Source organism: Nannobrachium achirus (genome assembly GCF_963921795.1).
Source record: "Nannobrachium achirus genome assembly, chromosome: 23".
Classification (NCBI taxonomy): Eukaryota; Metazoa; Chordata; class Actinopteri; order Myctophiformes; family Myctophidae; genus Nannobrachium; species Nannobrachium achirus.
This window is the reverse complement of record NC_137830.1, coordinates 38,071,024-38,092,695: the sequence shown is the minus strand read 5'-3', so window position 1 is coordinate 38,092,695 and position 21,672 is coordinate 38,071,024. Positions and strand designations below refer to the sequence as shown.

The 21,672-nt window shown below is 41.8% G+C and overlaps 2 protein-coding genes across 4 annotated transcripts in view; both read left to right on the top strand.

The window, feature by feature from the left end:
• Positions 1-5,499, top strand: part of gas2l3 (growth arrest-specific 2 like 3) — a 30,712-nt gene extending 25,213 nt beyond the window's left edge. For both annotated transcript variants that reach the window (XM_080754704.1, XM_080754705.1), the window contains exons 8-9: positions 511-615; positions 3,158-5,499. In XM_080754704.1, coding sequence (XP_080610830.1) covers positions 511-615; positions 3,158-4,819 — 1,767 coding nt within the window. In that variant the 3' untranslated portion in view covers positions 4,820-5,499. The remainder of the gene's footprint in view (positions 1-510; positions 616-3,157) is intronic.
• A 3,730-nt stretch (positions 5,500-9,229) lies between these two features.
• On the top strand, positions 9,230-19,100 carry LOC308309100 (multidrug and toxin extrusion protein 1-like). 2 transcript variants are annotated; one of them, XM_080754570.1, is made up of 17 exons: positions 9,230-9,459; positions 9,567-9,668; positions 9,809-9,877; positions 10,136-10,284; positions 11,503-11,545; positions 11,779-11,823; positions 13,851-13,948; positions 14,043-14,140; positions 14,879-14,992; positions 16,028-16,095; positions 16,237-16,345; positions 16,702-16,777; positions 17,344-17,413; positions 17,631-17,763; positions 18,196-18,290; positions 18,383-18,425; positions 18,602-19,100. In XM_080754570.1, the coding sequence occupies exons 1-17, from the start codon at positions 9,316-9,318 to the stop codon at positions 18,811-18,813; spliced, it is 1,668 nt and encodes a 555-aa protein (XP_080610696.1). In that variant the 5' UTR covers positions 9,230-9,315; the 3' UTR covers positions 18,814-19,100. The 2 variants fall into 2 exon arrangements, with proteins under 2 accessions (XP_080610696.1, XP_080610697.1); XM_080754571.1 differs by having other exon boundaries at positions 18,234-18,290; positions 18,602-18,739.
• The last annotated feature ends 2,572 nt before the right edge of the window (positions 19,101-21,672 follow it).

The window sequence follows — 21,672 nt, the reverse complement described above, 5'->3', positions numbered from 1 at the left end:
TGTTCCCTTAATTCTTTTGAGCAGAATAAAATCAGCCGTGCCATAGCTACACCAAGTGCTGGACATGTTTGATGGGGAATTAAACAAACTAGACTTTGCTGATTATTATTGTCTGTACTCTGTACCTTGTTTATGCTCTTGCTGTCTGGTCCATACAAGTGTTTCTTTGAGTTTCTATGCCAGCGGCAACTCAACTCTGCCAGGAATGTTGTCTTTTCGCCTTTCTTCATATTCTTCTTTCCCTCAACAAAGGTTTCACTTCCTGGAAAAGACTGGTGTCTAAGATACATTATCAGGGCCATTACAAGATGGCAATTAATATAATAAAAACATGTATAAATCTGTTGTAGATCAGTTTTACCGGTTGTGTTCACCAGTTCAAGTCCACTAACAGTTCTATTGCTGCAAGAGCTATGGAGTTACGATACGTTGGGTTCTTCAAATGGATCAATGGCATAAACAATGTCCATATTTCGTATTTTCATATTGTTGTTGTTGCACCCCTTTCAGGAGCAGGGCATGGACGATCCTCCCTGCAACTGCTCCAACAAAGTGTCCATCGAGTACCTCTCGGAAGGACGCTACAGATTGGGGGACAAGACTCTGTTCATTCGGGTGAGTACTGCATGCATACTTTACCACATTTACACGCTTTGCAAGTTGCCAAAGGAGCCAATGATTAAAGCAGTAGTTCACCCCCAAAATAACCTGTTTTCTATCGATTACTCTATCGAGACTTGAACTTCAATAATATGTTTTAGTTTGTGTCCCATTCCTAAGCCAATAATTTGATTATACTAAATTTGCCCCCATTGATTCTGGATGGAGAAGAAATGCATTTGTGTCTCCAGAATCAATGGGGCAAATATATTATAATCACAAAAAAGTTATTGAACTCAAGTCTCCATGGGGTGAGTAATCGATAGAAAAAGTCATTTTGGGTGAACTACTCCTTAAATTTGGAGAGAAGTACCTTGAGTGAACACAATTGTTGTCTAGATTACAGCATCTGCAGTCCATAACCCACACACAATGGAAGTTAAAAAGTCTGCTGCTTCAGAGTGTTACCTGAAGTCTGGAGCCCTTGCATTTGCATCGACCGTGTCCAAAGAGACACAGATGACACACACTGTGTGTATACACCGGTGCATGTGATCTGGCAGAGAGTATGGGAGACCTTCTGTGTCCATTCTTTTTTTCCCCCCCGGTGTCAAACTAATTCCCCAGAGCACTGACCGGATTGACCACGTACGTGTAAGCTTGTTGGCCAATAGGAGCGGACCACATTAGTGCTGGTGCTTGAGCAAGAGATTACATCATTAATTACATCACTGTCCACCTGGGCCAACCCTTGGAGGTGCAGCTGAGGTGCACAGATGTGACACTAGCGATTTTAAGCTAGATGGTTTTCAATACGGCAACGCCAGGCGGACTACGGCTGCTATGACATAATCGCCGTAGCGATCAAAATGGTTAAGCAAAGCCTCGGCGGCGACGGGTTCCCACCCCTTTCACTGAAAGCTTTGGTTCCCATGGCGACGCGTACACGCAGCAGACGGAGTAGGCGCTACGTGGGAAGGGACCTTCTGCCGTAGTAGAGGCGGCCGCGGCGACGGCAGGTTTATCTATCGAGCGTGGATCATTTCCGATTACCGTTGTCATCTGCCGTTGCCGTAGCGAGCTTAAACTCGCTACTTTCACCTAAAGGAACCCTTTATAGCAGTGTTTCTCAACCTTTTTTCTGCATGGGCACACTTTTCATGTCCCAAGAAATTAAGAATCCATGGGCACACCAACATAATACGGGGGTGTAAATATAGTCACTGTCGGGAAGAAACCTTGTATCTCCAAGTTTCAAATGTGTAAGTTTCTTCGCAAAGTAAAGCCCTGCTTCATCATACAAGGCTGCGCACAACAGTAGTGAAAACAGCCGATTTGTGTGCTTGTAGATCGGCTGTTTTCACTAGTTTAAATCATTTTTAAAATGATAAATACAATACTGGCTTTCAAGCAGTTTCAAGGGGCACACTTGACCCTTCTCAGGGGCACACCAAAGGTCCCCAGGCACAGTGGTTGAGAAACACTGCTTTATAGAAGCGTCTATTTAGGAGTTTATATAGGAGTGTCTATTTAGTCTTTAGGGATTTTGCTCTCTCAGTCGTCACTGTTGAGGTTATTCTTCACTGTGGCTATCTGTATTCAGGCAGGCAGACGATGGAGTGATGTACTTTACATACACATTCAATTACTCCTTGAGGTAAAATGTTATCAGAAGCGCAATAAGATGCAGCATAGCTTTGGTTTAATCGCACGCTGGCAGATACACATTCAAGTCTTGTGTACAATGTGACTTATTGGCAGGCAAGTCATTATCTCCTCCAGGCCACATGGCCGGAATGGAGATATTGCGTTTCCCCCATTGTGTTTGTCCGGCTAATCTTGCAAACAGCAAACTGCTACACCAATCAGTGGCAAAGGTCTTGGGTACACTGCCAGTACTCAAGGCCTAGAAGTCTTGAACCGTAGGTTGTTGACTCAAAATATTTTCTACCCCTACAGCTACACTCGCGAACAATTGCTACATCAATGTATTATAAAAGTATACTTGGCTTCCAAAATTGATTTTACTTTGACCCACAGGGGGGCGCTACAAACCATTGCAGAAACGTTTATCCCCCCCCTTCACAGAAGTATGCACACATGATCTCTGGATATATATTCCAGACAGTTTGGCTGTAATTGGCTTCCAAACGTTGTGGGATGGGCTTGTTGTTACTGTAATGGCCCAAGGCAGGGGAAACCGATGTGCAAAATCTGCAAATGAGTATGTGGGACTCTCCTCTCGATATAAAAAAGTTAATAAAGTTGAGATAATAACTGCTCAAACAGAAAAGCAGGGGAAAAGGGTCGGCCAAAAGGAACTTTTTCCTTGCTTTATTGGACTATGGAATACATCTACTGCCTGGAGTGTAAAAAATATATACCTGCATTACATTTCGGAGACCTAAAGAAAAAATGCTTTCCATTTAAAATATCTACCACTTATCTCTTAATTGTGGGCAACCAAGGGGCAGTAAAATGTTTAGATTATTTGATGTCAAAAGGAAAAACTATTTCTAGCTGTACTAACAGATTGTCTCTTGCTGTCCATCTCTAGATGCTACATGGGAAGCATGTGATGGTGCGTGTGGGGGGTGGCTGGGACACGCTGCAGGGTTTCCTACACAAGTATGACCCCATGCGTGTGCTCCAGTTCACCACGCTGGAACAGAAGATCCTGGCTTTTCAGAAAGGCCCTCCTGGTGTGGGCGGTCACCTCAGCACCGCAGCCCCACCGCCGCCTCCCGAAATGGACCCCCTCGCCGCTGTCGACAGCCTCGTCTCCTCCGATTCGTCCTCCTCGTCATCGTCCTCTTCCTCCTCTTCCTCCATCCCAGCCTGCAAGCCCCCAGCTGTGACGGCGGCCGGGCAAACATGTCGATCCTACACCCCGTCTCCAGCCTGCACACCCACTTTGCACAGAAAAGCTGCTCCCCCAAAGAAGACCCTCCAGATGATGCCCTCCTCGCCCAGGAAGCCCACCCAGCTCCCTTTGCCCCTCTCCACAAAAGCCTCTGCCTCTCTACCCTCCACACCGGTAGGCTGCTCTTCAAAGCAGAGCCCTAGCTCTCAGGCTGGGCAGATCCAGCGCAGAGCCCTAACTCCATCCCCGGCTCCTTTCTCGGCGACTGCGCCCTCGGCCACTTCCAAACTGAAGCTCAGGCCCTCACCCCAAGGTGTTCCTTCGCAGCCCAGGAGCCCTGTGTGCCCTGAGCCGTCCTGTAAATGTCCTAAACCCTCCAGTCCCACCGCTGCCTCCGTGCCTCGGCCTGCCACCGCCCCGGCACGGGTGCCCTCTCCGAAAGACAGCCGTCCACTGACGAGTGCCAGCCAGCGCTCTCGTCTGGCTGCCAGACGCCCTGGTTCCCCGGCTTCGCGCCTCCGCCTGGAAGCAGCCAGGCGTACGCGTATATCAGCGCGGACGGCAGCCAAACCTCCCAGAGGAGCCACACCAGCTCCCAGAGGAACCACACCTACTCCGAGAGGAGAGACACCAACATCTAGAGCAGCCACACCAACTCCGAGAGGAGCAACACCAACTTCTAGAGGAACCACACCAACTCCGAGAGGAACCACACAAACTTCCAGAGCAGGCACACCAACATCTAGAGGAGCGACACCAACTCTCAGAGGAAACACGCCAACATCTAGAGGAAAAACGCCAACATCTAGAGGAGCGACACCAACTCCCAGAGGAAACACGCCAACATCTAGAGGAAAAACACCAACTCTCAGAGGAGCCGCACAAACTCCCAGAGAGGCCACACCAACGTCCAGAGGAACTACACCAACTCCTAGTGTAGCCACACCAAACCAGCAGAGGACTAACTTCACAGCCCTGCCCAAATCCACCTCCCCGCTCCCCAAGAGCAAAGAAGCCATATCCAAAGGCAAGGGACAGGCCCCAGCCAGGGCCGTCAAAGTCTCTCCACGCAGTGCCGCTGCTCGGGGGCGGGTCCCCGGGTTGCCCGCTGGGCCTGCGTCCAACCAGCCCAACCAGAAAGCAACAGCCACAACTCAGAGGCTGGGGCAGAAACAAGTGGCCACTAATCCACCTAATCCTGGGAAGGGGACTCTGAAACCGGACTCAGCTGAAACTAAAGCTCCCGTGCCCCAAAAAACGAGCACCAACAAGGCCAAGGTTACAAAAAACAATGCCCTCAACAAGAAGACTCGTTTCAAAAATAAAAGAGAGGACCCATATTTCCAAATGAGATAAGGAGGTTAACTAGTGAAACTCTAACCAGCAGGCTGGTTCTTTCATCTTAAATGTTTACACTTCTCAAATAGATCAAATGTATTTGCTATGCTCTTATATGGTTATATTGGTTCCGTTTTTTGTTTTTTTTTCTTTTTTTTAATTGGTGGTATTGTGTTTATGCTGTATATTTTCAATGGATCTTGAGGCTAAAGAAAGAGCGCTGATTGATTGATTATAAATTGCATTTACAATAAGTGAGCCTTTTATTTTATGTTTCTGTTACTTAAAATTATCTTCAAATCCTATTGGAAGTGATTTTTTAGTTCTGAACTATGTCAAGAAACAGCCATGATTTAATGATTATGGGGGCATGCATGCTTAGATTTAACTGCTATGAAAATACTTAGAAAATACAGCTTTTTATCCATGAAGAAATCCCAAACTGAGAGTATAAGGCTTTGGGGCCCTATCCTAAAGCAGGTTACTGAATCCAAAGCCTTGAAATGTTGGGCAGAGGGCAACACTACTGGAACAAGTGTTACAGTTTCTATTCCGCAATGAGAATCTGAATTATTGTATTTTGTATACTCCATATAATATAAAGTCATATTTAGGAGTCAGATAAAGCAGTGGTTCTCAAACTGGATATCAGGGACTCTGTGTTCCTTTTTACAGGGGTTTCAAAATTGACCTTTACAAATCTGTAATTCTGACCGTGTACAAATGGAACCAAATGGACCATAACGGGTCCATTTGGTTCCATTTGTACACGGTCAGAGTTAAGGGAAGACCTTGGAATTTAAAAGTTTGAGAAGCACTAAGATAAAGCACTGTTTAGAATGTTCTCCCCTCACGTGCCTTCATCAGAAATTGTTCTGGTTTCTGTGTGGCATTAGAATGTATTGTTAAGGGGTCGGTTTTGATGTTTTTAAACGATTAATATTGCACAGCCTACACAAGCACTCGTGAATTTGATCGCTAACGGTCGGTCAAGTCACGGATTAACAACTACTACTGATCCAATGCCTCTTAACAGAACATAATTTAGGTATAATCTTAGTGTGGAATTTAACTATCATAGATTTTCTTTGTACTGTATGTGGTTTCAAATGTTTTGTTTTTGTCTCATAAATTCTATTCTAGTTTTCTATGTGATGTGTGTACATACATACATGTATATTCAGAGTGTTTGGCACTTTAAGAAAATCTCTTCAGTCACGGTATGAATGTTGATTCTGTTGGTTGTGTCCCTTCTTCATCTAGATGATTACATTTTAATAAACTTTTACTGTGGCATGTGTTTTGATTGATGTATCTTTTGAGATTTTAAGAGGGGCTGTGTGTGTGTACACATGGAACCATTTGGTACTATTATGTACACTCAGTTAAATTAACAGGATTTTACCGTTTAAAACAAGAGTCTTCAACAGGGGGTCCTCCAAATCTTTATGTGATAGAAAGAAAAAAAGAAAATATCCTTTTTAGTCAGATCCAAAAAACTAATGATTGTGCTGTCAAACAATTAAACCATATATGGAATCTATGAACGATTGTGGGGGTCCCTGCTTCATCTCTCGCTCAACTAAGGGGTCCTTGGCCTGAACGTTCAAGACCCCTGGTTTAAAATGTGAACAAAATGTCAGACTAGCTAGCCTACTGTAAACATGATCAACCTCAAATGCATCTAGTATGCTCAAGCAGGGCTCATCGCAAGACAAGACTGGAAGGAAGAAAATTCTGCAAAGTTCAGGACAGGATATTTCAGTTTGTAAAGAGCCAAAAACTACGAATTTATAGACCTGGCACTGACGTTAGGTACATGTGGAACTGTTCAACGTGTGGCGTTAAATTATGTTGGATAAGTAACCATGATATTAAATAGAATAAGGTAGGCTAAATGCTATAGAGAAGAATGGCACAATAAGGTTAATGATATTAAAATGAATGTTATTACTATACCATTATTTGGATTACATTTATATTTTAAAAGGCAACATTTTTATGTCATGATGAAATGCAATCCATTCAGTGGCAGCAGCACCCTCTATTGGCAGTGTATAGCCTACTATATATTTTGAAATCGATTTTGAAAAAGATCCCTCAAGAACACAATGGGGCAAAGCAAATGCCAACCACAAACCCACCAGAGCACCAATCCCCATTCCCCTCTACTTAAAGGATCACTTAAACCATTTTCAACCTTATCTTTGTATAATTACTAATGCTCATTATAAGATGGCACAATTCATGTCTACTCATTCTTGGTCTCATTGGTGGCCTGTGGACAGTTCAGACACCTGCCTTCCAAAGACATCACCGATGGAGATTACACACAAATAGAAACCACAGCCTTTCTCTTCCTGGAAAATGACATACTGTAGAAGTCATGCATATATATATAAGAATTGGCCTACCGATTAATAATGCCACTGGTGGTAGGCAGGTTTCTGAACTGTCCAGAGATGCTTTCTGGTGCCATCTTACGCGCATGAGTGAGGACCTATTTATATGAACATACCTTAGGTTGAAAATGGTTGAAATGGTCCTTTAATCTGCCTATAAAATCAGGGGTCCTCCACATGTTTCAGGCCAAGGACCTGTTAGCTGGGAGAGAGATGAAGGAGGGACCCCCACTATATTGAACAAATTGTGTTACAGATTCATCATTTATAGATCCATAGACAGCACTATCATTAGTGTTGTGTAAAATGTATCATTTTGGGTTCTTGTTGTCTCCACCAGCCGAAGGCTGAGGGAGAGTATGTTTTCCCCTCCGTCCGTCCGTCCGTCCGTCCGTCCGTGCGTCCGTGCGTGCGTGCGTCCGTGCGTCCGTGCGTCCTCGCAGTTTGTGAACAGCTAATCTCAGTCACCGTTGGCCCGATCGCTGCCAAACTGAGCACACACACTCCCTGGATGCCAATCTAGAACCTCTGCCCCACATTTTTCAAATCAGCCTCATGGTGGCGCTATAACAGGCCGATTTGTGTGGCCTGGTTGTTACCAGCTAATCTCCGGCGCCGTTGGCCCGATCGCTGCCAAACTGAGCACACACACTCCCTGGATGCTAATTCAGAACCTCTGCCCCACATTTTTTAAATCAGCCTCATGGTGGCGCTATAACAGGCCGATTTGTGTGGCCTGGTGGAGACCTGTGCTCGGAAGAGCACTGCTTCTAGTTTACACATCTTTTCTATTAATATGTTGGATTCATGTTAATTTGTATTTTCAGACATTTAACCACTCAAACCCTCAGTACTGCTTAGTAAACTTGACTTATGTACTTGGTCTGCTCTTTTTCCCCCCAAATCCCACATTGTCTGCTTATATGTTCTCCACAGCATAAGATTTTTTAGGGTTCAAGAGGTTAATGTAAAAAAAAAAAAAAAAAAAAGGCATTTTTTTTTTCAGATGGGGGTCCAAGGCCTAACACATCAATTTCGGGATCCTTAACGTGAAAAAGTTTGAGAACCACTGTAAATAGACAATTGTGCTTCCACAACGGGTAGCTCAGTCAGTAGAGCACTAGCCTTCGGACCACAAGGTCATGGGTTAGATGCCAGGTGGTACCGATCCACTCAGTGTATGACTTGCGCAGCTTGGGTGTGGCAAGTCGTCTAATACAGTACGTACTGGGAGCTGATGGTAGGTGTTGCACTCCACCTCAGCAATCCATCTCCCAGGGGTGTAGCGCTGCCTGCGGCACCTATTTGATTGGATCCAGGACCTTCTCTGTCAATCAAAATAGTGGTGTTTGGTCATTTATGTTTTCATCTTTCCAAATTGGCTGCAGCATTTCTCTTTACTTTACATTTTCATGTTTTTGTTCAATTTCAGGTAATGTTTCTGGTGTGGTGCTTCATAGGTGACAGTGACACACATTAGACAATCTACTATACACACACATACATGGTGTCATGTAGAATTTTGTTAACAATAAGATATATATTTTTAATACAACAGTTATTCAGATTGATCATTCCAAATTGATAGATTGACTACCAGTGTTCTGATGGGCCAAATGTTGCTGTTAATGTTATACTGGGTGTGTAAATTTAGGTAAAAAAGATATGAAAGTTTACACACACACACACACACACACACACACACACACACACACACACACACACACACACAGCCTGGGATCCGGCACCTATTCATTGACAAATTAAGCACTGTTGCATTGTAATACATTGTTACAATTTCCCCCGGTCACTGTGTGACAATTGCCCCCGATAATGAATCCCATATCCTGGCTAAAAACACCTACTTTAGCAGAGGCTGCTAATTTGTGACCAATAACATAGAAGTACAATAAGTAACCTAACCATGGCCATGGCTCTGGACTGCCTACAGTGTGTGCACTTCTAAGTTCTACCGTGTGTGTGGTCAGCTCAGCTGTATGCAACTGCACCTTGGCCCCAGGTCAATATTCAATTCCACTTGTAAAAAAGCATTTTATGGCCATCTTTGTCAGCTTCGCCGGTTAGCTGCCAGCAGTATAGGCTATAGAAATTATGGAGAATACTACAGTAAATGGGAATGACAGTTCATCTGACATATCACGTATTTGTGGAGGTTGTTTGAGACAAATTCGTCAAAAGATTCCTGTCGGCGCCAAGACGGAATTAATTGAACTTGCAAAATTGGCCTGTCCAGCGGTAAGTCAACCGGAAACAACGTATACGTAATTAACGTATTTAGTATAGGCATTTAGCCTGTCTTCATTAAAGACATGGGCTCGCTAATTGTTGTCTTTTCTCGTTAGTTTATGGCCCAGCTTATGATGTTTGCTGTGAGTTTCATCAGTACTGTGTTCTGTGGCCATTTGGGGAAGACAGAGCTGGCAGGAGTGACTCTGGCTATAGCTGTAAGTAGTACTGGTAACCTTAAAAATAGATTATTTTAACTATTCAATTCAATTCAACATTTATTTGTCACATACAGCTCTAGAACACGAGGGAGGGCGAGTGCCAAAGTGCGGCAATGATTTTTGCTTCATTTCACCAGGTTATTAATGTTACAGGTGTATCAATTGGAGCTGGTCTAGCATTAGCATGTGATACATTAATATCTCAGGTAAGAACGCTTCTCCAAAAGCATCAGCAAGACTCTCTCTCTCTCTCTCTCTCTCTCTCTCTCTCTCTCTCTCTCTCTCTCTCTCACACACACACACACACACACACACACACACACACACACACACACACACACACACACACACACACACACACACACACACACACACAGTCACTGTCTATGAACCTTAATCATTATGTTTCTAGAGTACTTACCTTTTAAATACTGAAAAGTTTCTATTCTTTTCTGTGCCTGCAGACCTATGGGAGTGGTAATCTCATGAGAGTTGGTGGCATTCTTCAGAGGGCTATCCTGATTCTGATGCTGGCATGTTGTCCTTGTTGGGCTGTCCTAATAAACACAGAGTCTATTCTCTTGGCTGTCAGACAAAATCCAGAAGTGGCCAGGTCAGGCTTGTAGAGTTGTTGATTGCGACCGAAGGTCGCATATACTCTGAAGAACCGTGTCGCTTGAGTGTCCTTCCGTACCCCTGTGATGTCAGTGTGATGTCAGCGAGTTGTGACATCACTTCCTGTACGGGGCGGCTACACGAAATGTGGATAACACTATATATGGAGATAGTCCAGTCCATCATGTCATATGGGACTACCGTCATAGACAGTAGCCAAAAGAGAAGGATACACAAGACTAAGAAAGACAAAAAAAGGAGGAGGAGGATAAAGATACCAAAAGGAGAGAGAAGAAAGGGTGGATGAGGTACAATGTGTCTCAGAAAAGAAAAGGAGGTGGTAGGCCTGGATCCGACTTTAAGTCGACGCACAGGATTCCAGAATTGTAGCGCTTATTCGCTCTTGTATCAAACTGGTACTCGAAACGTTCTTAGAATTTAATATATATTTTCTAAAGTAAATATGGGGGCGGCTGTGAAAAAAAGAGAAGAATAAAAAAGAAAAAAAGGAGGAGGAGGATAAAGATACCAAAAGGAGAGAGAAGAAATGGTGGATGAGGTACAATGTGCGGTATCCTCCTTGTCAAGCTCGACGTTGGTCATTTGGACCTATACATGGAGAAATGGAGCGAACCTGTTTGGCCTAAACATGGAGATGTGGTACAGAATGACTCATATATGGGCATAAAAAGTATGTCATGTGACATCACTTCCTGTACAGACAGTCAGACAGACAGACAGCCATTGACTCCGGCCTAACAATGGCTACTGTCTATGACGGTAGTCCCATATGACATGATGGACTGGACTATCTCCATATATAGTGTTCTCCACATCTCCATGTTTAGGCCCTATCGCTCACACCCTAGGTGGGGTTGGCGATAGGGCCTTTCTGTGTGGAGTTTGCATGTTCTCCCCGTGTCTCCTAGGGTTGATACCCTCACAAAAACATGAACAAACTCCCCCCAGAATGATAACAACTAGAATCGTCAGAGAAACGCTGTGGTTGGCCAGATAGTCAAGAATTGGCGCGACCTCGCCCTTTAGGGCGAGGTCGCATGTCACCCTGAGGTCGCATTCCACCCTCAGGTGTCTTACTAGTATACTCCAGCTGAAATTACTTGTGTTTTTCATGTAATATGTTTTCTATGTATGAAGTGCTGCCTTATATATCACTATTGATCTTGATCGTCCTGACAGGCTTTGTCTTTCTTAGGGTGTCTCAGTTGTATGTGAAGATCTTCATGCCAGCACTACCTGTAAGTATCGTTGCACATGTGCTAGTCTGCAAACAATTGATTAAACAGAAAGTATCAAAGTAGAGCTGGGCACCAAATTCAACAATATATACTGTACAGAATGATATTCTTCATAAATAATCATCCATAATGCATATATAATGACTAACTACAAATAACAGCATTATTATACAATAAAGTTGACCGTGAATACACCCAGTTAAACAAGTTAATTTAATTTAGACTTTTTACAGGCCACCTTTCTTTATTCCTTGGAGACAAAATATCTACAGAATCAGGTAAGTAGTTGTATCTGTGTATTAAAGGGCACTCACTGGTTTAAACTTTCAATGATGTAAATCAATGAAGGTTGACAAAATCTCTCCCACATTCAGATACCAGAGTCTGTAGGTGTACCATGTAACATATAATACTGTATGTGATGATGTGATACAGATGAACTGTTCAGTCCAACAACTCTTGATAAGAAGGGAATACTGGGTGCGTTTGGAAACCCGCACTGGGTGTGTGCTCAGTGTAGTGAGTGCAGTGGGCATGACTTTGGAGAGTGCGTTCAGTGTGGCTTATTTACGAACTACCAGTTTTAACAGGCAGCTGTGTGCTTTTTCACTCTGAACTCTGAAGGTAAACTTTCTGAAAAGCAGCAGTTGCTGAGTATGCTAACGTAACGTTGCTATTAGGAGATGTAGGTCTAATTCACAACATTGTCATACCTGCTGTTAATTTACATGTTGATGTGTGTGAAACTATCAAGCCCAAACGACCAATTAAGCTGCAAGTGCTGTATTTTGCGTTATTTCCTCCATTGTTCACAGCTGAGAAGCATTCGAGACACATGAAAACCAACCAATCAGAACACCGCACCACACTACCACACCGCCAAACCCCATCTTCTGAGTAGGGTTGGTGAGTGCGTGCACTCAACACACCAGTGCGCCGCGCACTGGATTTCCGAACGACAACGCACCAAGTGCACCGAATAAACGAACGACAACATGGCACACCAGTGCGTTTAGTGCGTATTTCCGAACGCACCAACTGTAAAAAGTTCTGGAATAAATTCCTTACCAAAAAATTTCTTCACCAATGTGTTTGTAAAGGTGTCTAGTAACACATCCCACAAAGACTGAAATTCAGTTTCCCTAGGAGAATCCGTTACAGCTGATGAAAGTTGGAGTCCCATTAAATTAACCATACAGGATGAAACACACCAAAATAAATATGCTTTAAGTAGCATGTGAGGGGTCAAACTAGGGGTTTTTAATGATTCTGAATCCATTGTAAGCATTTGTTTTGCACAAAAAACATTCCTTGGGGTAGAAACAGCCCCCATACAATTATTGTTTAGTGATGAGTCATCACTTTTCAAAGTTTTGTGGGAGCCGCCTTGACCCCAAGGAATGTTTTCCGTGCAAAACAAATGCTTGAAATGGATTCAGAATCATTAAAAAACCCTAGTTTGACCCCTCACATGCTACTTAAAGCTATACTGTGTAAGTTGCTCAACTAGTGGTCAGTAGCGTTATAGCAAACCGCGGTCGCGTCTGCTTTTTTCGGCCGTTTTTCGCCGCGGACCGGGCCTTCAGACCACCGCGTCCGCCTCGCCGAGCCGAGACCTATCCATAGAGGTCTTTTGTGTCCCTCTACGAGCCTCGGTTGGGGAGCTACATGCTAAACTCCTAGCCCAGTGTAAACACTGCAGTGTACTTCCTGAAGAGCTCGGCAGTGTATGATCTGGGCTTTGATTGGCCGGTAGGGAGACACGTGTACAGAATGATGCATATGACGTAATTTTGCCGGGAAAAACAGCCCCGGTCACGGCCACCAGCAGTAGAACACATATAAAGAAAAGGCTTTGGGAGCTGAAATGAACAGAGTGGGTGTTCTAAAACTTTAGCGATTTAATAATTAGGACAATTTTAAGATTTGTTTTATTTAAAAAGTTACATAGTATAGCTTTAAAGCATATTTATTTTGGTGTGTTTTATCCTGTATAGTTAATTTAATGGGACTCCAACTTCCATCAGCTGTAACTGATTCTCCTAGGGAAACTGAATTTCAGTCTTTGTGGGATGTGTTACAAGACACCGTGACTTTACAAACACATTGGTGAAGACATTTTTTGGTAAGGAATTTATTCCAGGATATGACACTATTTCTGACAATATTCTCTTCTTATGAGGATTCAGGTTATTTTGTAGACTCTGTGATTTAAAGGAATTCTCTTGATTTTAATGTGTATGTTTTGCTCTGTCCAGGGCATTAGAATAATGTTTCAACTGAGTTGTATATCCCTTTGTTTCAGGGCATCATATGGCCACAGGTTATCACAGGAGTTGTGGTTAATCTTATGAATGCTCTCATCAATTACATCTTTCTATATGCACTCAATCTGGGGGTAGCGTGAGTATCACTTTGTAAATGATGACCACCCTCATATATTTCCTCATATTTATGGATGATGGCTACATGTAATGCTATTAAATACCATTAACAGAGGGTCTGCTGCTGCCAACACTGTCTCCCAGTTTGCCTTGGCGCTATTACTATATGCATATATTATATGGAAAGGACTTCATAAGACCACCTGGGATGGTAAGTAAAACATTTTCATGATTGTTTTACTAAATTAATTACAGGATGTACTATGTAAATTCTTTTGTACCATTATAAGGAAATGGAAAATATCCTCAATACATAAATGTTCCAATTCAGCAAGTTTTACATGGGCTGGTGGTGGTAATCTTCCTGCACAAGCACTTGGCACCCAGAATGCATTTAGGAAATGTGTCTGATTTTCTCATTCTAATTGTAAGATTTACATAACAAGTGATGAAGGTCCCCTTGAATACTTCTCTTTAGGTGATTCCACTGTGTTAATACTATTTGGAGTTTTTCAACTCAATGTTCTACCGTACATTGACTATGAGTCCCAAAATCTGCAGCTTGTACTGTACTGATCGATGTTTTATATCGTCTCCACCAGGCCGTAGATTATGTTTTCACTCACGTCCATCCGTCTGTCTGTGAGCAGCTAATCTGGGCTGATTGGCCTGAAACTGCATGCACACTCCCTAACTGAGTTACACTGTACTTGGTGTGGTCTTTTTCCAATCTACACTGGCCCTATTCTTGGCTGAGTTTTCTAAAGCCGCTATTTGGGGATTTATTATTTATCTCTTCAGACAAAATAGCCCATCTAAAAGCTCACAACGTGTTGGGTTGCGATGCCATAAATTGGCTATTTTTGGGGATTGTTCCCCCCAGAATAGGGATGTCTCAATAACTTCAAGTGGTTAATAAACTAATTGACCAATTGATTATCTATTCTAGGCTGGTCTAAAGAGTGCTTGCAGGACTGGGGTGGGTTCATCCGCCTGGCCATTCCCAGCATGCTCATGCTGTGTGTGGAATGGTGGACTTATGAGATTGGAGGCTTTCTGGCAGGTAAAGGGCCGTTTATAGTTCCGTATGTTTGATTTTGTGTACGTTTTGGGTGAGAGAGTACGTGCAGTAATTACGTCGACATGCTTAGTTCGTCTACGGCATGGGTATTCAACTGGCGGCCCGCGGGCCAAATGCGGCCCGCGGGGACCTTCCTTGTGGCCCCTGGAGCAATTTTGAAATTAGTCTTTGTGGAGACTAATGAACGTTATAGGTATGGTTTGCGCGATATGAAACGTGAGCTTCATCTTACCATAATCACAGTAATCCCTAATCATATTCCATCATATTCAAGTGAAGAGACTCCAGTCAGAGCACTGCAGCAGAGTGGAGTGTGTGTGTCTGCGACCCACCTGATCCTCGTTGAGCATCGTTAGCATCAAAGAAGGCAATTGTGTGTGCACTGTCAATAAGGTTGACATCTACTCTAAAGATAGCATCAAAGCCAGGTTGGCCATCACTAGTGTGATGTAGTTAGCACTAGGTTTTAAACAAGAAAGCATGTGTACAGTTGTCAACTTGTTGAACAGAAATTAAGCACATTAACATGAAAAGTATTCTACTTGAAAAGTATTCTTTGCAATGTAGTTAGGTGAAAATGTGCTTGTTTGTGAAAATGTAGTAGTGAAAATGTGGTTGTGCCCGTTGTTTCAAGTGTTCATTAGATTAATAGCTGGGGGGGTGGATACGTTAGTGCGGCCCCCGGCCCCTTGGGTTTCTGTCAATGTGGCCCACTGGACAATTTTGTTGAATACCCCTGGTCTACGGTTTGTGCGTGACGACCCGCCCAAGCGGTTTTAATATGTCGGGTTGGGTGTTGTCCACTAGCCCACGGACAGGGAGAAAGAACGAACATCAAACGGACCAAACAGAAAAAATCTCTCTCCCCCTCCGTTTCTAGTGTAGACCTGCGGTCCTTATGTATCACTGTACATGAATGATACAGTACTTAAGGAAGCAGGAAATTATGTTTGTAAAAATAAAATAAAAAAAGGGTTGTAAATAAACTTATATTTGAACTCCATTTCTCTTGGTCAGGCCTAATTAGCGAAGTGGAACTCGGAGCGCAGGCAGTTGTGTTCGAACTGGCAAATGTTTGCTATATGGTGAGTTATTACATGAAAAAGTATGTAAATCCATCTGTTATGCAGACGGCATCTATAACAAATTCTAGACTCATTAAATAATATGAACCATGTTTATGTATGAAATTAAATTGTAAGTTAATGCAAGGTTTTTGTTTTTAGTTTCCTCTAGGGTTTGCTATTGCAGGCAGTGTGAGAGTAGGCAATGCCCTGGGGGCAGGAAATACAGAGCAGGCCAAACTGTCTGCCAAAATGACTGTGCTCTGTGCAGGTTACTACACATTCTAACCCATGTCCTCTGCCATAATTTATGTTTAGTTGTTAAATTATTAAAATGTTATGGATTTAGAAATGACATTATGAAGTACTGAACAATTGATCTTCAAAATATTTGGGAGGAAGAAAACGTGAAAAAAATCACTATTTTAACTACAGGATCCTGTCCAATGTCCATATTATGGACTTCCTTAGGAAGAGAATTGATTTATCTTTTTTTTAAATGAAAATCTTTATTAGAAATTCATTTAACAATGATTTGATTATTGAATGATGTTATTTGGCCTATAATAATTGGACTTTACAGTCCTATCAGGATGTAATTGTGAAACTCCATTATCTCATTTCCAGGGTCAGTCTCTGTGTGCTTATCAGTTGTCATTGGGAGCCTAAAGGACCATATCGCCTATGTCTTTACATATGATGAGTGAGTATTGAGTAATGTTGAGTAGTGATCTTCGCATTGGTGTATTACTGTATTGTGAATTCTGCTTACCCCTGACCCAGACGAAGCAGTGCATTTGAATTATATTATAACAATCACTGTATGATAGAAAACGAATACCGTGAACTTACATCTTTTACATATTAACTTCGGTCAAGTGATCATGGTGAGTGGCCTTTGTTCTCAGAAGCTTGATTAGTACAGTACCTGTAATCTAATCAAGGTTTGGGTTATGCACATAACAGTCTGGGTGATGATTTTAGTTTTTAGTATTACACTGTTGACATCAAGTGACAAATCACTCATACACATATACTGTACACATACATATACCGGTACATATCCAGATCTCTATCAGCAAGAGAGAGACGGAGAATAGTGGTGGGCAAAACTGTAACCACAACATCAGGCAAGCTGATTTCCTGCTTGTGTAAAATATAATAATAATACTTACTTACTTACTATATTGCAAGTATGTTATTTTGGTTTAATGCTGTCTTACAGTCTGACAGTTTTAAAATGGAATTTTCGTTATTCAATTCCAACAGACAAATTAGAGCACGGGTTTCTGAAGTTATGGCCTTCTATGCACCATTCCTCCTGTTAGATGCATTATCAGTAAGTATCTCTTGCCACTGCCACTGCATTTCACCTTGACATGATAGAACCTACAGTGCAGTGCCTGTGAACTACTTTCTGTAAAGATTTCTAATGGATTATTGATACTGTCATGTTAGCCTGATTCCAGACCCAACAGTCCACTCTGAGAGTGGGCGGGGTCTATGGGCTGGAACCAGGCTAATGTCATGTCTTTGTTCTGTTTACTTGTTTTTAGGCTTCCATAGCAGGTATTATCAGAGGAGCTGGGAAGCAGAAAATTGGAGCCATCGTTAATGTGGTCGGGTATTATGGTGTGGCCTTTCCTATTGGTGTGTCTCTGATGTTTGCTGCCAAATTAGGGATCAAAGGTAAGAAGAAGTTTAGAGACTTAAAGCACAATTAAACTGTTGGGTTTGAGTGGTTTGAGCACTTGGAAAAGCTCTTTAAAAATGCAATCCATTATTACATAAGTAATAATATTACAAACCTCAGTTTAGCATTTTGTTAGTTTTTTAAATCTGTTTACAATGACAATGGTAAACATTGGTAAAGGGACTGTTGTTGTTTCTTAACATTCACATGATTACAAGATTTGCCCTGCATTTTAGACCTGTTCATCATGAAATATAAATCAGTGATGAGGCTATTTTGGAAGTTTAATTGTGTGTACAAAACATTGATTATTATCATTATTAGCTGCTGCTCTTTTAGAAAGACATCAAATGTCCCGAGCACCTATTATTTCCCTTTCTGGACATAAACAATATGAACAACACAGGCATTACTCTGAACCTCTCCAGGTCTGTGGACTGGTATGTTTACCGGTGTTTTCTTCCAGTGCTCCGGCCTAATGGTTTATCTGACCAAAATGAACTGGAAGAAAGCCACAGCAGAGGTGAGTAGGCAGATTTAGAACTCTCTGATTGGATCAAAAATGCCAATTATGATCTAACCTTTCTGGGAAGGTAATAACAATTTCCCTTCCAGGCACTGATGAGAGCTGGAGTGCATGGGAGCTCTACAGACACAGGTAAGAGTGTGTTTGTCTAAACATGTTTTCCTTATTCTATCTGTCATGTCAGTGTGAGAGATCTGTGGGCTTAAGGGTCTTTGTTCATGTTCTGAAAGTCAAGAGTAGAACATTGGAGAATGAATCGGAGAAGGATCTACTGACAAGTTGTAATATCTACTGTCATGTCTCTCCAGGGAGTAATTTGGAAGATACAGGGCCCTGCGAGGGACAAACAGATACACAGGAGCTGGCTGATGTTGGGAACAGATCGGCTGTCATAACAGTGGTGGAGTCACACAGCTACAGAGCTCTGGTGTTGCGTAGGGGTCTGACCCTGGCTGGGATGCTCTTCATTTTGGCTGTTGGAATCATCACCAACGTAGTAGTCACTAACTTGATTAGATGAGCATACCCGTAGATAGTTGTTCTCAGCTAGAACCAAGCATCATGGTTGGCAGCGGCACAGACCGTGGTACAAACGGTTGCTGCATGTGACTGGGACCAGCCAACACAGTACATGCACATCTACAGAGCAGAGACCATTGGTAAAGGCTTTATTACCAATCTTTCGTTTTCATTATTATTGTTATTATTATTATAAAACTATTAATTTATTGAGTTTAGTAACACGATACCACTCTTGTACTGAGCCACATTCTCTCAGTGTGGTAGCCTAAGTTGTGTTAACTAATAAAATACGTATATCAAACATATCATTTTCCTAATGTCTGTCTGTCTGAGTGAGTGTCTGTCTGTCACAGCGTTTCTCCTCAGTGGCTGGAGCAATTGATCTGAAATCGCATCATCATTAGCATCTACTATTACATTTTTCTTAGAGCCGCATCCCACTTCCACGCCCATTTCGCCTCCACTTCAACTCATAGCCAGAGCAGATGTCGGTAGAGTGTAGGGAATCAGAGCAGATGTCGGTAGAGTGTAGGGAATAAAACCGCCCATAACTCTATCATTGGCCCCCCGTTGCCATGGTGACCGCCGTCCATTGGCTCGTATTCCCAGCTATGGGACCGGCGGATCCAATTTCAACCGAGGAGGGCGTAGCCAGAACACACACACACACACACACACACACACACACACACACACACACAAATAGCTAATAGTTAGCTCACAACTTTCCACTTTTCTCTTTCACCTCAATCGCAGTAACATCCGTATACCACGTCATCGCATCACCAATACGTTTTATTTATTATTATTATTATATTTTTTTTCCAATTTTTTTTTCTCAAACATTTTTTTTTTCTCAAAAAATTTTTTTTCTCAAATTTTTTTTTCTCTAAAATTTTTTTTTGAGAATTTCTTTTTTTCTCAAACATTTCTTTTTCTCAATTTTTTTTTCTCAAAAATTTTTTTTTCTCAAAAACTTTTTTTTTCTCATTTTTTTTCTCTAAATTTTTTTTTTCTCAAATTTTTTTTTCTCAAATTTTTTTTTCTCAAAACATTTTTTTTTCTCAAAAATCTTTTCTCTAAAATTTTTTTTTGAGAATTTTTTTTTTTTCTCAAAACATTTTTTTTTCTCAAATTTAAAAAAAATTTTCTCAAAAAACTTTTTTTTTCTCAAAAAACTTTTTTTCTCAAAAAATTTTTTTTTCTCAAAAAAACCATCAGATCGTGGCCACCCTGTACCTCAGGGATTTGTTTTCGACGAATCTTTACTCCTATAGACGCAACGCGACGACCTAGAGGGGAGGCCGGCGCAGCCGGCCGATCTTCTAGTATGAACACACCTGACTTAACTGTGAAGCCCGTTTGTCACTTTCACAAATCATATGCTGTATATTAGCATTTTTATGGTGTATCTACTATCTATTCTATGTGTGTGTGTGTGTGTGTGTGTGTGTGTGTGTGTGTGTGTGTGTGTGTGTGTGTGCAGGCGGGTGGGTGCATGGGCGGGCGGGCGGGGGGGGGGGTACACAGTATCTCTGTAGCCATTAAACGAAACAGGTATTTCTTACATTGATGCTCCTACATATTATCATGCAAGCACCAGTTAAAGTTACTTTCCATCCCTCATATAATGTGTGCACAGTGCACATCCCATAACCCACACACTGCACATCATTTCGGAGCTCATAACTTTGAACGGGTAAGGGCTAGTAGGTTTTGATTGATTGATTGATTGATTGAATATTTTATTAGACAAAAATGAAGTCAATACAAAAGTACAGTTAAACACCCAGCCTAAAAGGAACATCCCAAATAAGTCCTTTTATGGTCTTGTTTACGTTGGAGGCGGTTCTTACACCAGGCGCTAAATGGTGCTTCATCAGGCATAGTGAACAAATAGTCGTAGGCCTCACCTCTTTTTGATAATACTCACATCCCCAGTTCCCCACCTGTGTAGGGGGAATGCACTTATTGTTTGGGTGGATCTAAGAAGAATTTACAGTTGGTAGTGTTGTGACATCATGCCATGAGTTAGTTACCAGACGCACAGGTGTAATAATATATCAGTACAATTTTTTTTTTCTCAATTTTTTTTCTCAAATTTTTTTTTCTCAAATTTTTTTTTCTCAAAACATTTTTTTTTCTCAAAAATCTTTTCTCTAAAATTTTTTTTTGAGAATTTTTTTTTTTTCTCAAAACATTTTTTTTTCTCAAATTTAAAAAAAAATTTCTCAAAAAACTTTTTTTTTCTCAAAAAACTTTTTTTCTCAAAAATTTTTTTTTTCTCAAAAAAACCATCAGATCGTGGCCACCCTGTACCTCAGGGATTTGTTTTCGACGAATCTTTACTCCTATAGACGCAACGCGACGACCTAGAGGGGAGGCCGGCGCAGCCGGCCGATCTTCTAGTATACTTCTAGTATATAGATTTTGGTAACAAGGCTACATACAGAAAATAACTTGTGCTACATTTCTCCAGGTTATTAGCACACTGAAACAGGGATAGACTCCCAACTCACAAGTTCACAACGGGCGTATTGATACTGAGCTTGTAGATTGGATATTTAAAATCAGATTTAATTGAAAATAATGGTCACCCTAATTACAGATTATGCTATGTACTGCAGCAATCGAGGATTGTGGAAAAGAAATACATTTAGCCTATTCATATGACCTTGAATGTTTTACCACACATGTATGGTAGGCTATAAATTCTTTCAGCAACATCATATAAAGGTCCATATAAACCTGGAGAACTATTGTTAATATTTTGCCTGTGCGATTAATTCGCCCGGAGAAACTAATTTCCGGGCATTGTTTTTATTCGTAACGCTCCTGTTATGTTTAAAGACCATAA